We start from the raw sequence: 15,649 nt of genomic DNA on the forward strand, positions 1-15,649 counted from the left end.
TTTCTTAAGACATTTGTTCAAAGAGATGTCAGGTTATAAAAAATTGAATCAACCTCCCCAAAGCTCCTTAACCTCTTGTTATTTTTGATAAATCAATAGCATTACGCAATATATACCGTGTGATTTCCCTAGACGATCTAGTAGCACTCTTTTTTACAACCTTCTTTCAAAACGAGAAACAAGAAGAGGATTGACCAAATATCATTGTCATCGAAGCGCAGAGACGCTCCGGTGATTCTTATCTCCATTCATCTCTCCGAGTGAAACTATTTGACGTCGCCTTGAATAGGCTCAGACAGTTTTGTCGGGGGTCCGTGTCGTCGCCTGTAGTCAGCTCGCACGATCGTGAATGGAAAGACTCGTATAAAATCAAAGGGCCGACAGACTCTTCCTGCTTAGACGAGATCAACGAGATCTCGTTCAATAGAGAAGTTACCTTCTCGACCGCCGGCGCCGTATTACCCTTCAAAGTCACCGGAAAGTCATATAAGCCAACCGATGCAGCCTAACCTTTATCCTAGCCTAACCTAGATAAAATAGGTTTCTCTTATTCCATCTGAATTTCTAAAGAAACCAAGACTTGATTTCAGTCTGGTTAAAAGCTTCGCTCGATTAAAGCTGTTTTTCAAGCAATAACCTACTTTGTGAATTTCATGCACGCGAATCCAAGTATGTATGCGGCAGAAATGAAGCTTTCGTGCATGTCTAATTGTAAGTTGATGCGAAACAATGCGCATGCGCCGAAATCCCACCACTTTGCGGACCCACATTGTGCCTTTTATCAAGGCGCCTTGTTTGTTTACTCTTCTCGAGCTAATTCTTCACTATTATTATCTACATTATTTTCACTGGCTAACAACTGGTTGGTCTGCAATTGACGAACCAATACAAATTTTTCGTTACGTGCATATATTCGAAAGAATTCGAAATTAAATTATCATGTATTACGGGCAGTTACGATAGAGTGACACAAAGCAATCTGTGTTTGAATGCCTCCACTCGTGGACAATATCGATATAACCTAAATGCGATAAATCGCGAACGTTTGATTCGACTCATGGGAAATTTACGCGTTTTTGAATCGTTCCGAGTCGCACGCGAAATGCAGGTCAGAGAACCGTCTAATATTTATTGTTGAGATCGTGGGCTTGATCTTAATGGCGCGGCGGCACGCGATTCTTTACCAACTATGCTCCTTAACTCCAGCTCTCGACCTTCTTCCCTATTCAACTAGCTCGAGCAGTGAAATTGACTCTGCATGCCTGTGATTTTGGCAGGGAATGGGAGTCGAGTTCGTAGTGAATGCACATTGTGTATACGTGTTTTAGGTGGTTTGTGTGAGTTTGTTGCGGAGATTCGAGACATTTATTTAACCTCTTTATCATATTCGAGCCTGTGCGATATAACCATATCTTAAATGTAATAAGTTTTATTTTTTATTGCAAAGTTCTTGAAATATATAATGCACACAATAAGTGTATAATATTATATATATATATATATATATATATATATATATATATATATATATATATATATATATATATATATATATATATATTATATTTAAGAAGTTTGGGATAGTTTAAAGATGAAATAAATTGCTTTTTAAGTTTAATCTCTTACTCTCGACGAAATCAAGTTTCTCTGGAATTTGGTGGAGTTTAAGATTTGATATCGGTGTCGTAGGAGTTATGTGACACTTTAAGGTGGAATAAATCTAGCGAGGAGTTTAAGGTGCGGCAAAGGAGCGTGGAATGTTGCAATAGAAATTTATTGCAGTGTTAGTGCATTGGTAGATTGATCAAATTTACGTGTAGCGTGGGTAACCAATGGTAAATATTTTGCAATGTGTATAATTTCTCAGTAATCTGAGGTTTATAAAATCTATCGACAACTAATGGAAATTGTTGATTTAACAGATCAATTTTAAATTCCTCGTTAATCTAAATTTTTTTAATCCTATTTACAGCTAAACCTTACGACGAAAAATTAACGAAGTGGAATAAAAATGGCATTGTGATTCTTCTCGTCGTGTATCGGTGTCACATCAAATTTAAGAGACAGTTTTACTTGCGGATGCTGCGTGTTACGTTGGTGAAGTCGACGAAAGCGTAAAATAGGAGCTCGTCCGAAATACACTAACGCGGAAGGTTAAATTTAACGCAAAAGGCCGAGAAATTAGTCTAGAACTCGAAGTTTCATTGGTACGACGCACTTGAAACGCATTCAAAGAGGTCGGCGACCTCGAAAGGGGATGAACGCAACTGTTTCGTGGGAATTTCTTATTGTGGCTTATTTGGATGAAGCTGCTTTAAAATCAGCGCTGGATTCGTCTGTTTTTTGCCCGGAAATCATAAAATGTTTAGGCCAGGCGACTCCATGTACAGAAAATGTTATGTCCACTTTTTACGTCCGTAGAATTCAACTCTTTACTACTATGCACTTCTTCTCCAAAAAAATATCGCGTTTCAATATTAAAAAAAGTTTCAATAATATACTATCCATTAGAAGAATGATAACATGATAACCTTACAAATTATTAGTATTAACAAATTCTTATTGTCGTATAGAAATGCCAACTATTGCTTCGGTAAAACAAACAAAGGAATTTTACAGGTAAATTTTACAAATTACAAGTCATCTTATAACGCAAAATACGACGTGTAAAATTGTCTCAATTTATTAATAGTATTAATAAATTATTATGATAAAAGATGCAGGAATCTTAGCCTCATGAGAAATTAGAGATGAAAATTAAAGATTAAAGGGAAAAGATTAATCACTGGTCCTCCTAAAAAGATGCAGTCCCATGGATGGATGGTTGTGCGAGTATTAAAGCAGCGCAAAACCGTTCCCCGAATTCTCATCCCGGACGTCGTACGACCAAAGACAAAAACAACTCACTCGAGGGCATTGCGGAGAGACATTCATCGAGGACACAATAGTATTATTCCAGGAAGTGCTAGTTCTTCCTAGATTCCGGTTACAATGTTCTTAACGCGTGGAAATTAGTCTTGACCAGGAAACATCTATAACGGCATGTATTTTCTGCCGTGATTGTAAATCTGTTTGGAACATGCGGTTTGTCCGTTAATCTAGGCGCTGTTGTTCAATTGAGTCAATATTATTTGTTGGTAGATTAGTGTGTGCAAGAGCGCTCTATCCATTATTGACCAATTCGAGCACGTATTGGTAAATTTCACACCGGCAATTACGGTGAAATCGTTCGTGGTCGCTGGAAATTAGCAGTATCGTTTGCGGTCGTGAGCTGATTGACACTGCGTGAGCGGGGAATTATGTGAAGCAGCTTTGCTTTGTCGTTTCATGCATTTAATAGGTTTGCGGCGGTGGACAGAGTTTGTAAAAAATGAAGACAAGGTAGAAAAAGATTATTTTTCATTTTTTACTATTAGATTATTTTCAAAGTGATCATTTCAGTGAAATATGATTGACAAAAAATAAGATCTATAATTGAATCATTATAGAAAATAGAATAATATTGATAATAAAGAAATAAAAATCAATTATAGAATAACATATAATAATAATAATAATAATAACAACAACAACAACAACAACAACAACAACGACAACGACAACGACAACGACAACGACAACGACAACAACAACAACAACAACAACAACAACAACAATGTGGATAGACTTTATGTTTACTTTTATATGTATAATGATACTGTTTGATCCTTGAATTAAAGTTAAGATTAACGTTGCGATTATGATTATCCTTTGTCTGACTAAATATATTTGAAGTATCAATTACAGTAGAATTTTTGAAAGATTCTTGGCTGTTAAACAAAAAACTGGTTCCTTTATATTTCGCTCAATTATCATAGAATCGTGAAACTGACTTTCACTTCAAATTTTGTCTGTTTCAGGAGTAACAAGTACCTGCAAAAATCATCCATCAGCCGGATATGTGCTGTCGGAGGGTTTTTCATTAGCATTCCCGTCTTTCTAACTGGTAAGAACCAATTCCTTCAATTCTGTCAACTTTAACCTTTTGAAAGATACTAGTACATAAGTTATACGTTTAATTTTTCTTGAATTCAGGCATGAATCTAAAAGATACTGTGAACTATCTCTGAGTGTATGAAATCAGTTTAGAAATCCAATGGAAATAAAGTTAATTTTAACGCCGAATAGTCATTATTTTTCTTAGAAAAATAAAAAATGATCGTCTTTTAGAGAAGTTTTAACAGATTAATTTATAAAGAGCTGAAACAGAATATTCATGTCATGCATGAATACGGCTGGTGGATGGATCGAGATCTAATCTAAAGTTTACGTTGTGTCATGCTAGTTTACACAGCTATCATTCGCTCGATCGATCGTTAAGCTGTTGAACTCGATTCAAGACGGACATTTTGACTCTGTTCAGAAGAAAACTGCGTTTTAATAAATTTGACGGAATAGAAATTATGATAGACTACAATGTTTTTTTAATTATATCATAAAATTTATTTATTTTTTTTTAATGTCATGTTAGAAACTTCAAATACTGTCCAAAACTTCGAACGTAATCGTTTTAGAAATTTGTAAATTACTTAACGACCAAAAATATTGAATTCTCTATTGTCTGAAGATAGATTCTCTATAATTTAAGTAATTTATTCGTCGAGAATTGATATATAAAGACTTAAATAATAAATTAATTGAAAAATAATTTGCAACTAGTATTGAAAATTTCAATTAAAAGCATATGTATATAGTTTACGCTTCGAGAATTATATGTATTGAGAATATGTATTTGCGCCGATTCTTTGTCCCGCTTGTTATGGCATACGTGTTATAATGATCCTCTAACAATGCTTTCAGGTATGATATTGTATACATTCATCCAGTTTCATTCGACGCCGGCAATCGTTACGTCGGTTTTCATAGGCCTTGGCATCGTGTTTTGTGGATGCGCAATGGTCCATAACGTCTTCGTGTGGCAGAGGGTAAGAACATATCGCTATTAAAAAAGAAAACGAACACGTTCAAACACGTCTAAATCATCTTTTATGTGTATTTTACCCGGAAATCATTTTATCGTGAAATTTTGTTTTTCAGAGTTACCATAATTTATCTGGTAGAGTTCATAAAAATTTTTCTGAAATCAATTGCAAGCTTTTAGGAAACCAGGATTTTTCACATTTTTAAGAAGCGTTATAATTATATTGCGGATCTTTATACGTTCGTGCGAAATTGAAAAGTACGCAAATGGCGCAAAATGCATAAAATGCGCTAAAATATACGTATATAAGAAAACAAATCTCTATTAAAATTTTATTTCTTTGATTATGTTCGTAAAACTACAAACTTGTATAAAAATACGCATTCTAGTTATAAATGTTAAAACATTCGATCTAGTCCTTATCACATTCATGAAAACCTCCATTTAACCATTCGTTGTATCAACAAACATTCATATGCAAAACTTACCACCTACCACATCCTCCGCGTATTAATATAATCCCCTTTTATAAATTATACACTTTAGAATGGACTGGTTGGGTCAGAGTCATATAAGCTTACAAGTTCTCGAGGAGTTCTACCGAAGTTACATTTACGTTTGCATAATTTCACCGAAAAAGATACTCTGTAGAATGACAGGTTCGTTTGTTTATGTGATCCGCGATCGCAACTATTTCAAGGGGATTTTATAAATAACCATACACACGATATTCAGTGTATTTTCGTATTCTCGTTTATTTTGGGGAGATTTGTAAAACTGTTGAACAAAATAATTGAGTAACGATTATATTTGCCGAGAAAAAGTCTTTTTCTCTGTACCCCTCCTTCTACTTCAAGCATGTAGTATAATAAGACAATAAGATTGACAATGGCTGAAAGTAATCCAAAAGAGTTTTCACCATGGTTATCGGTAACGAAAAAGATTTGAATCATCTTTAATACTTATTCGTAACTAGAATCATTTCAACTAAAATGTAAATTCTTATATTATAACTTTTTTAATTTGTTATGGCCCCTGACTACAACCTAACCTATCATTCTTATTTCGTAGGAGAAGACGAATGCCGTGAAGGCGTTAGCGCGCGAACAGTGCGAAGCGGCGGTACAGCTGCAGCGTCAGCAGCAGCTGCAACAGCACCAGAACCAGCCCCAGCTACAACAGCAACAACAACTACGTGGCCCGTTAACCATCCACCATGCTGGCTGCCCAACGAAAGTCGGGCCCGTGACGAACCAACTAAATACCAGCCACGCAACGCACGGCCGAGCTGCACAGTACCAACACTATCATCACCATCATCATCATCGACACGTGTCAATGTCCCCACCGCCCTTGTTGCTCTCATCGCCAGCTCCGATCGCGGCGACGCACAATCATCTGAACGTGAGCGGACACAGAAACGTGGTTACGCCACCGGATACACCAGCAGATAGATCGCCACCGAGTCCTGGAAATAAGCTAAATAGATCGCAGCATTTGCCACGGGAAGCAACCGGCAGCGTCAGTCCTGGTCTTCCGGCTGCCACATTGGATCTAAGTAGCGCAGCAACCACCAATAGTCCGCATGAATTGTCCACGTTAGTTTAGAAATTTGGTCCGAACATTATATCTTCACATAGGATTGGAGATTAATAGTTGATAGTTAATTTACACATCGATCTTTTTATTTGTAAATTGGGTCGTGGTTTAGAGTTGGTTTGTAAAAATTCGGTCCTAATTGTTAAATGATGAATATTGATTAAGAATAATAGGCATTGATGTACCAATCTTTTTTTAACTTATATACTTGAGCACACGCATTGGAGATTTCACTTTTATTCAGTGAAACAGCAACTTCATTACTCGCTTATTCAATACGGCAATTGCATATATTTCATGGACATTTTAACAATGTTTTGAATAATTTCTAACGGTACAATTGTGATGAAGTGAAAAAAATCGTGATAAGAAACAGAGAGAAAAGTTGCTCGTTAATGAATATTGACCAGAAATAAAGTAATTTCTAAAGAATATCCCGAAGACGTCGTAGATATTACGAAAGGAATGATTAATTTATACCCGCGTGTATCTTGCCATTACCATACTATTATTATTATTATTATTATTATTAATATTGTTAGTAGTACTCGATTACATTATTATTAATATTAATATTATTGCCTTATTATTATTAATGTTATGGAACCTCTAGTCCTAGGTTACTTTCGCTGCCACGAAAGGATAAGATTTTCGAACTTTTTACTATTACGTGTAATTCAAGTTTTCCTGTTGCGCATGCGCAGTAGAAAGAAAGTTAGCGGAACTCAAATCTCGAACTATAGAGAGTTGAAAAGTAGTAAAAGTAAAAAAGCACGAAGAACATTTGTATTTGTGCTGGATTAAGTTTGATAATTGAAAATTGAGTTTGATGATAACATTTTTTTCGTATTCGCTTCGGTAAATATTAGTTTTATTTAAAATTGAACAAAGCATTTTATGTTTTTCAAATACGGTACATAATCGTAATATCGAATTTTGTAAACTGATAGTAAGAAACTCTATAATTCGAGACTGGAACTTTGATCAAGTTCACATTGAACGTAAACTGACTTAATTTTGTTATTTAAGCGTGTATACTATACGTGTTTGTTCCTTCTTCTCTTGTGCGCAGGCTATAGCTTAATTACTTCCAATAAACGCAGTTATATCGAATCAATGACCGATACAAATTTAGATATTAGGATTATTTAAACAAGAGATTAAAAACTAAAAAGTATTGTTTTTATACTGCATATGTACATATGCAATATGAACGACAGTTTGTGTAATAATATGTACCCCTCTTCTTAGTTTACTTTTGTATATTTTGCGACATTTGATATTAATTTTATGAGCAACGTACTTACACTTTATCTTTGTAATTAAATGTGAAATGAAAGAAAAGAAATGACATGAGAAAAGGAAATTCGATGTACGAGTATATACGAATTGACGGAATTAAAATTTAACGCTATATTTAAATAGAAGACGTGAAATATCTTGTCATCTTAAAATAACTTCCTAATAATCATTCCTATTCTTTTACATAAAAACATTTTTCGACTGTAACTTAAGAAAAATGTCTGCTAACGTGAAACGTGCCAGAAAAAATTAACAACTTCCATTAAATTGGCAAATTTCTCATTAATATCGTAAAACTCGCGTTTACAAAGATCAGATCAGTGTACATAATATACAAAACAAATGCAGAATATATAAATATAGCACATACGTTCTGAATTATATTCGAATTGGGCAGGGTAACCAAGTGAAAATATGTAAATTTCACGATGTGTAATGTACACTTTATCGAACTTGTAAGTAGTGTAGAAATAGAATATTTTACACGTAACAAAATATACAAACGACAATACACAAGTTAAATTATTTGTTAGATCCATGTATAACAAGCATAGTACAAAAGTGTTTTAGCTTTATGTACTGGTAATTATGAGAAATACCAACTTAATAGATGTATTTGGTATGTACCTAGTTAAGAAAACAATAAATTATTCTGAACAGATAAAGCGTTTAGTAGCTTGTAAAGTATGAATTTTCGAAAACGTAAGTATTTTATATCTAAGTAGTTAAGAAACGCGAGCAAGGGAAATCAAACAAAGGAACAAAGTTTTTTTGTTTAAAAATATTTAATTTGTTGTTCTATTATCCGAGGTTAGAAGCGATAATGTACAAAATCTGAATAAATAAGATTCCTCAATATTATTGAATTTTAATTCTAGGGTAAAGTAATATATCCGCATATTTTATTTATATACAATATGTATAAATAATGATGTGATTTGACTAATTTTGTTGAAAGAATATTTGTACTTTTTACGTAAAACTTCAGTCTTTTACAAACTTTCTTGTAATTAATAAACCAGTAAAAACAATATTAATAAAATCTATTAAAATTATAAACAAACTCATAAGTTTTAATTTTAGTCCTTAAAGGTTGAAATATTTTGCCCCAATGTCGAGACACTTGTTTCAATCCAAAACATTACTATACTGAATCGATAATGTTGCATGTGCCACGAAAATGATGATAGTGTCAGATAACTTGTTGTGAAACGAAAAAGCATTGCATGTACATTTCTGTTGTTTTGTTGACCATGAGTTTGATGATCTTTTAAACTTGCCCACAGCTAAGAAATCAAACAGTATATCTAAACGAAATTAATTTCAAATTATTTTTTAGGTTCTAAGCTTTTATCTAATCTTTCAGAAGTTGCAAAATTTATTCCACAAGAGTCTTTTTTATCATAACCAAGTACACATCTTAAAACCATTTAAGTCTTCCTTAGTAATTTCTTCTTATCTTTAATAGTAACGAAAATAATTTAGATGAACGTTTTAAAATTGACACCCTGTATATTAAAAATAAAAGATATATTTTCTTCATAATTGGATAGGCTTTTTACAATGGCAATGTACAAATATCAAAATTGCAATTATACTATATAACATATGTATATATATAAGCTTCACATTTAAACACAAGATTCTTTATTATATTTTTTTAATACCAATATTTTAATAATTATAACAAGGGTTTTTTAACAAGAGATGTATAACATTGTATACAAATTTTCAAAAACCTATAGATAATTTCAGTTATGCTCTTGCATCATTAATTGTTGATGGAACTCTTACCTCAATTCCATCTAGTTCCTTAGACATTACTATTTGACAGCCTAGCCGTGACCTGAAATTAAATATTATATAACTGAATATGTCAATAAATATATTTATTGCTATACAAATTAATACTAATACACAATAAGATTTCTATTTATCCATTTGAAAATCAACATTGTAAATATGCTAATTCCAACATAGATTCGTAATGATTATAGGGTCATAAATAAAAAACTATGAAAATTTATTATAATTTCAGTTTCGTAGTATTCGTAGAGATAGCGATTTGAAATTCTACATTGAGATGCAGATTTCGAAATACCCAATACTAACCTGTTTTTACATAAATTTACAAAGAAAAATTCACTTTATAAAATATTAAAAGGTAATAGAATTAATAATGTGAATGATTTGATACTGATTATTATGAACTCACGTATCTGTTAATTCATATGCTAAATCCAACATGTCTAATTCTTCATCTGTTGGTTTGTCAGGAAGTGCATCATAAACTTCTTTCGAAAATATTAAATGGCACGTACTACAAATTAATGTTCCTTCACAAGCACCTATATCAATTATATTTTAATATTACAACATACTTATATAATAAAGTATCAAAAGTTAAAAATAATAAGAATATTAAACTCGATAAAAATGAAAATTTTCAAATATTTTCTACCTCAAAATTATTTATTTTAAATTAAGTAAATTATGCTTCTTTAAAACATACCATATCCATCTAAATCAATTTCATTATTTACTACTATGTCTAATATAGTATCTCCAACTTTCCCTTTTGCTTTGATTCTCTCTCCACTTGCTTTAACAAACGTTATATTTACTCTGAAAATAATATTTATGAAAGATAAAAATTATCTCAATATAATTATTTTCCTTATTTTTTGTGTTTCTTCAATTAATCTTCTCTTAATTATACCTTAATTATATGTATCACTTATGATAATAGAAATAATTTAAAAATAAGATATACTTGTCTTAATAATACATAAATAAAATTCGTATATCATATATTTATAACAGTGTTATATTTTTAGTTGTTCACTGTCAATGTTGTTCTTATTAATACTATGTTATTTTTCTAGATGTTATACTCCTACAAAGAGAAAAATTTCTTAGACATTATTATTAGCATTATTATTTTGACACCAATTTTATATTGGAAGGTAAGTACTGAAATTCTATTAAAAAAAGAAGGAAAGCACAAGAAAATTTGTATCACTTACTCTTGTTTTTCTGAAAGTGGTTGCGTGGTCGATATTCCTCTTGTTGCCTGCAAAAAGGGTAACGTTGTGTTGCTTGTATATTTTGAATAATTTGATGCAATACCGAGAATTGATCTCGAAAATTTTTGTAATTGATTTACTAACGCCATTCCACTGTCATAAATATCATGAGTATGGGACACCCTGACCGAACATCAGATAAGTATTGCGGAAAATATCAATTGTAGATCAATTGTACTTTGTACAGAAACTTTCACGGCATTCTTCGGCTGCTATACTGCCGACGTTCCTTTACTGTGATAGGTTATAAAACGGTTCCTAACACAAGTGACGTATCTCTACCGGACACGTGCTCTTCGGGCCACACGTTTTATGATACAAGACCAGCAAAATGATCAATATGTAATTTTACATATCTTACATTTTTTCCAAATGAAATATTGTTTTTATTAAACGTTTAAAACCTCAGGCAACATTTATTTCATCTGATTTCAGTTTTACAAATATATATCTATAATACATATCTGTATAAATTACGGTCTGGTTATATCAAACAGGGACCGACACTCGCTAGGGAAAACTGCCCAAAAATTGAATCGTAAAAACCAATATGAAAGACAACAAATTTCTCGTTCTGCGGAACAAATAGAAATGAGCAGAGTATCTTTATCTTTATCTGAGACATTCAAAGCGTATCACGCATACGCTAAACCTGAAGAAAACTTTCTTGTCTTCCATGTTCATTTTTCCCTTTTCATTTCCATATAGAAGAAACCATATAGAGGTTTCTTCTATATTTATTTATATGTTCGTGATTGATGCTATTGACAACATACAACTAAGGGGAAATACGAATAGTAATAAATAGATGTATAATTCATTATGCAATTTTATAGAATTAAATCTTATTTATCTTCAGATATAAAAACTATATTTACCAGCTGAAACACTAACGCATATGCAGTATAATATAATCTACTTAACAATCTCGTTTTAGTTATAATATGTGATTAATTCTTTTGCTATTTCGCTATAAACAGTTTTTTGTGCATACAATATTTTTTTATAGTATTCTAATATATTGTTAGATATTGTAAAGAAAGTAAAATACAGTTATTGAAGTGTGGGAACATTCAATGTTAACCTTGCTTCAAAAAATAATCTTTCGAATGAATGGGGAATAGATTTTTAGTATTATAGTTGGTATAATGTCATCATTGTTTACAATGTGTTAGAGTTAAAGAAATGAGACAAATTAATATTTCAGAAGCAAATTCAATATTTAAATATGATATGAATGATGATGATATGAATGTTCTTTTTATACGAGGAAATGGAAACGTATGTATGGTAATGGAAACGTAATGGTTTTAACATTATTTTAGTACAAGATCTTAGCATAATAGTAATTAACAGTATCCATTACCTTTTAGTCAATTTTTGAAAAATGACATATATGATAATTTGCAATAGTTTGATAATAAAATACTTGTATCGATATTAATAACGTATAATTTGCTATCTCAAAAGGATACAGACACAGCCAATGATAATGTTTGGGACGATAGTGCATTAATAGAAGCATATGATAAAGCAATAAATTTAGCAAAAGAAGAAGTTATCAAGCGAATGGGAATGGATGTTGGAAATTCTCAACCGAAAGAAAACCTACAAAATCTTAAGCAGCCTAAACACGCAAGTAAATTACACAAGGTTGTGATTTTGATAGAATATTACAAATTTGATACAGAATATTATTAAATATATTGATTAGGAAGCAAATTATTTTATTTTGCTATTTACTTATATTTATTTGTATACACATCTTTTCTCTATAGAAATGGATCATAGGAGCACCTTGTCGTGCAATATACTCAGAGGATGGAGAAATTTATGAAGCTATAATATCAAAAATTTACGAAAACAATGGCACGTGTGTTGTAAAATTTGTAGGTAATACCTTTAGCATGATGGTTATGTCAATTAAGAAATGTACTAAAAATACATATATATATATGAAGTAAAGGCTTTCGCATAGTCTATCACAGTGTCATTCAGCAGGTTCTTAACTCGGCAGGAGTACCTGTCAATGTCTATGGAGAGACCCGTGGGATATAGGGTCATGAACCATAAACATGCATGTTACTTATTGTTCATTATTAGCTGCTTGGAATATAATTCTCCTCATTAGACGAGTGATTATTACTACATATATCAAGGCAAACATTTATACATATACATTTATGCATGGGAAATTCTAGTACATTGCCTGTAAGGACAGTAACTGAATGTCACTCAGCCATTCTATTAAATGACAAAAATTTCTTTTACTCTGTGTTTAGGCTATGGTAATACAGAGAAAGTCGAGTTGAGTTCTCTTTTAGAATCAGAAGGTTTGCAAAGTCAAATAGCACAACAAAAGAAAGCTTTGGAAGAGAAATTCAATGAAGAGAACGACGAGACTTGTGAGACTAATTTTTCTACAAATGTAAATTCGAAAAAATATAATGTAGAAAAAATGGATTGTGCACATCACTTCATATCGGGACCATCTTTCAATTCGATGACTGATATAATGCCACCTGCACCTCCTTTACCACCATAATTAATGGCCGAGTAAGTACAATTTAAAAATTCTAATGAAATGCTGAATACTTCTAATATTAATAAGTAATTTGGAATAAGTTTAACATTTTATTTGGAAAAAAAAAAATACGAAATTTTAATAAAATGTACTAGATTACCAGATAATGATACAGACGCACTTTCAAGTATGTTGATGTCATGGTATATTAGTGGTTTTCACACAGGTAATTATTTCATATAAGTATTTTATTGTATATTAAATTTTCAATGGACTATGTTATTTCTTTTGTAGGTTATTATCATGGTTTGAAACAAGCAAGAAACAATCAAGAGAACAGGAAGAAGTGTTGATTATATCAATTTTTTCAATAACAATATAACGATAATATAAGATATAATAAAATATAAAACTCATTGTATTTATTTACTTCAATTATTTGAAATAAAGAACAGCTTTATTTTCATATAAGACTTTATTTTTTTAAAAATAATTACTAAGATAAGAAAAACTAAAAAACATATTTTTGATAAAATACACTCACATATATATGTCGGGTTATCATTAGGATTTAAGGCGCGTAATGATCCTTCGTTTGAATTAGCCATTGTTTTACGAAACAGAGAATATATTTACGCGAATAAACAAGATTTTACAAAATATTATGAATAATGAGTTTAATAAATAATAAGATTAACAAACGATAAGTTTAACTAATAATTAGATTAAAGATTAATAAGTTTAACGAACAATAAGAGGAACGAATAATATGTCTTACGAATAATGAATTTAACGTATAATGAGATTAACGATCGATAGGTTTCACGAATAATGAATTTAATTAACGCTATTAACAATGTTCCGGGGTTCAAACGAATCCACGGTCAACGGGATAACTCTTTACTATGTGTAGAATAATTTTAAACACAGAATACAATTGCTGAGACACTCGGTAAATTGCTCGATGTATCACTTTCCAAGGCGATCACACGAATGAATATCTGATGAAAATCTTTTTCGCTATCCGACTGCATTTGTTTGTTATATGCTCGCTGGAAACATCGAGAAGGTTCCAATCGTTGTTGCTAGGCAATTTCTGTCAAAAGTTTGTTGTATACTCTTTGGAAACATCGAGAAAGATTCAAACGCCGTTACTAGGCAGTTTCTGTCTGGAGATTGATTCCTAATACAACGTGTGTCCCATTATATCGACATCTCTAAAGTACAATTCTATGCGATTTCTAGGGAGAACAATACAACCGATCCACACCTTCGTCAGGCAAAACGTTTATCCCGTGACCGTGGCTACGTTCGGCGACCAGTTGTCACCTCGAACTCACTTTCGCTTTCACAAATATCAAACAATTACAAATGACAATTGCTTAATTACAGTTATGATAAAATCTAGGCTAAAGCATTAGAAGGCTTCCTCAAAATTGCAAAGGGAAGGCTCCGGTTTTCCTTTCATCTCCGACATATATAATACAAGGATATAATACAACCGAACATTTTAAACTTAGCCTATAGCGTGTGCGCGCACACACACGCACACACACATGACACACACGACACACATGCGCGCACACACATGCACACACATGCGAATGATTTCTCGAACGATAATCCATTTATTTATATTTTTCAATATCTGTCATTACGATTGCGTATTTATTTGTTCCGCGTATCATATTTATCTATTTGCATAACTGTAGGTGACATTTTTTTTAACAATTTTGCTAATATTTCATAACTTTTTAATTCATATTTCAAAGTGGTAACAGGTGTTTCTTTCTTTTCAAGTCTCCTCCATATCGGGCTTATTTCTAGTAGCCACGCTTGCTTACAAAGCAATTTTATATCTGCACAAGAATATCTTTCAGTACATTTTACTATGTGGTTTACAATATCTGTATTTTCTAATAAGTGGTTGCTAAGGTATAATTTGAATATACCAAGTCGAGCAACTTCATTGGGTAATGATACGTATATTTGCTTTTCGAGACGCCTGAGTAAAGCTGCATCAATGCCCCTAATAACATATTTACAATAAATATTATCGTTCTATTATACTAATAATAATGAAGGAATACTTCAAACAACACAATAACATATTTGGAATTTGGAGAAATATTACGATATTTTCTACTTAGAAAACATTGAAATAACGTGATATACGTA

The 15,649-nt window shown here is 31.9% G+C and overlaps 3 protein-coding genes and 1 long non-coding RNA gene across 6 annotated transcripts; 3 read left to right on the top strand and 1 right to left on the bottom strand.

Annotated features, from left to right (window-relative positions):
* Nucleotides 1–1,573: 1,573 nt before the first annotated feature.
* LOC126877750 (uncharacterized) lies at nucleotides 1,574–2,752 on the top strand. Its single transcript, XR_007695296.1, has 3 exons — nucleotides 1,574–1,835; nucleotides 1,973–2,619; nucleotides 2,718–2,752. It is a non-coding gene; the product is annotated as an uncharacterized LOC126877750 (long non-coding RNA).
* A 581-nt stretch (nucleotides 2,753–3,333) lies between these two features.
* On the top strand, nucleotides 3,334–7,133 carry LOC126877751 (dual specificity tyrosine-phosphorylation-regulated kinase 1A-like). Its single transcript, XM_050640299.1, has 4 exons — nucleotides 3,334–3,381; nucleotides 3,900–3,985; nucleotides 4,840–4,964; nucleotides 6,032–7,133. Exons 1-4 carry the CDS (start codon nucleotides 3,371–3,373, stop codon nucleotides 6,566–6,568), a joined length of 759 nt encoding a protein of 252 aa, XP_050496256.1. The 5' UTR covers nucleotides 3,334–3,370; the 3' UTR covers nucleotides 6,569–7,133.
* Nucleotides 7,134–9,372: 2,239 nt separating this feature from the next.
* Nucleotides 9,373–11,177, bottom strand: LOC126877753 (adrenodoxin-like protein 2, mitochondrial). Its single transcript, XM_050640304.1, has 4 exons — nucleotides 10,888–11,177; nucleotides 10,374–10,486; nucleotides 10,077–10,209; nucleotides 9,373–9,707 (listed from the first exon to the last, which is right to left on the bottom strand). Exons 1-4 carry the CDS (start codon nucleotides 11,034–11,036, stop codon nucleotides 9,617–9,619), a joined length of 486 nt encoding a protein of 161 aa, XP_050496261.1. The 5' UTR covers nucleotides 11,037–11,177; the 3' UTR covers nucleotides 9,373–9,616.
* Nucleotides 11,170–13,942, top strand: LOC126877752 (survival motor neuron protein-like). Of its 3 annotated transcripts, none has more exons than XM_050640303.1 (5): nucleotides 11,170–11,289; nucleotides 12,418–12,600; nucleotides 12,726–12,840; nucleotides 13,230–13,697; nucleotides 13,766–13,942. In XM_050640303.1, exons 1-4 carry the CDS (start codon nucleotides 11,260–11,262, stop codon nucleotides 13,490–13,492), a joined length of 591 nt encoding a protein of 196 aa, XP_050496260.1. In that variant the 5' UTR covers nucleotides 11,170–11,259; the 3' UTR covers nucleotides 13,493–13,697; nucleotides 13,766–13,942. The 3 variants fall into 3 exon arrangements, with proteins under 3 accessions (XP_050496260.1, XP_050496258.1, XP_050496259.1); XM_050640301.1 differs by lacking the exon at nucleotides 11,170–11,289 and adding an exon at nucleotides 12,186–12,237; XM_050640302.1 differs by lacking the exon at nucleotides 11,170–11,289 and adding an exon at nucleotides 12,186–12,228.
* Nucleotides 13,943–15,649: the final 1,707 nt, after the last annotated feature.

Source organism: Bombus huntii, unplaced genomic scaffold (genome assembly GCF_024542735.1).
Source record: "Bombus huntii isolate Logan2020A unplaced genomic scaffold, iyBomHunt1.1 ctg00000234.1, whole genome shotgun sequence".
Lineage (NCBI taxonomy): Eukaryota > Metazoa > Arthropoda > Insecta > Hymenoptera > Apidae > Bombus > Bombus huntii.

Excerpts from the sequence above, each read along its gene's own strand:
- LOC126877753 (XM_050640304.1), bottom strand. The coding sequence starts at position 11,036 with ATGGCGTTAGTAAATCAATTACAAAAATTTTCGAGATCAATTCTCGGT. Across the intron at positions 10,487-10,887 it reads CCACTTTCAGAAAAACAAGA|AGTAAATATAACGTTTGTTA; the intron begins GTAAGTGATACA and ends TATTATTTTCAG. Across the intron at positions 9,708-10,076 it reads GCATATGAATTAACAGATAC|GTCACGGCTAGGCTGTCAAA; the intron begins GTGAGTTCATAA and ends ATTTAATTTCAG.
- LOC126877752 (XM_050640301.1), top strand. The coding sequence starts at position 12,196 with ATGAATGTTCTTTTTATACGAGGAAATGGAAACGTATGTATG. Across the intron at positions 12,238-12,417 it reads GAAATGGAAACGTATGTATG|GATACAGACACAGCCAATGA; the intron begins GTAATGGAAACG and ends CTATCTCAAAAG. Across the intron at positions 12,601-12,725 it reads ACGCAAGTAAATTACACAAG|AAATGGATCATAGGAGCACC; the intron begins GTTGTGATTTTG and ends TTTTCTCTATAG.
- LOC126877751 (XM_050640299.1), top strand. Across the intron at positions 3,986-4,839 it reads CATTCCCGTCTTTCTAACTG|GTATGATATTGTATACATTC; the intron begins GTAAGAACCAAT and ends CAATGCTTTCAG. Across the intron at positions 4,965-6,031 it reads ACGTCTTCGTGTGGCAGAGG|GAGAAGACGAATGCCGTGAA; the intron begins GTAAGAACATAT and ends CTTATTTCGTAG.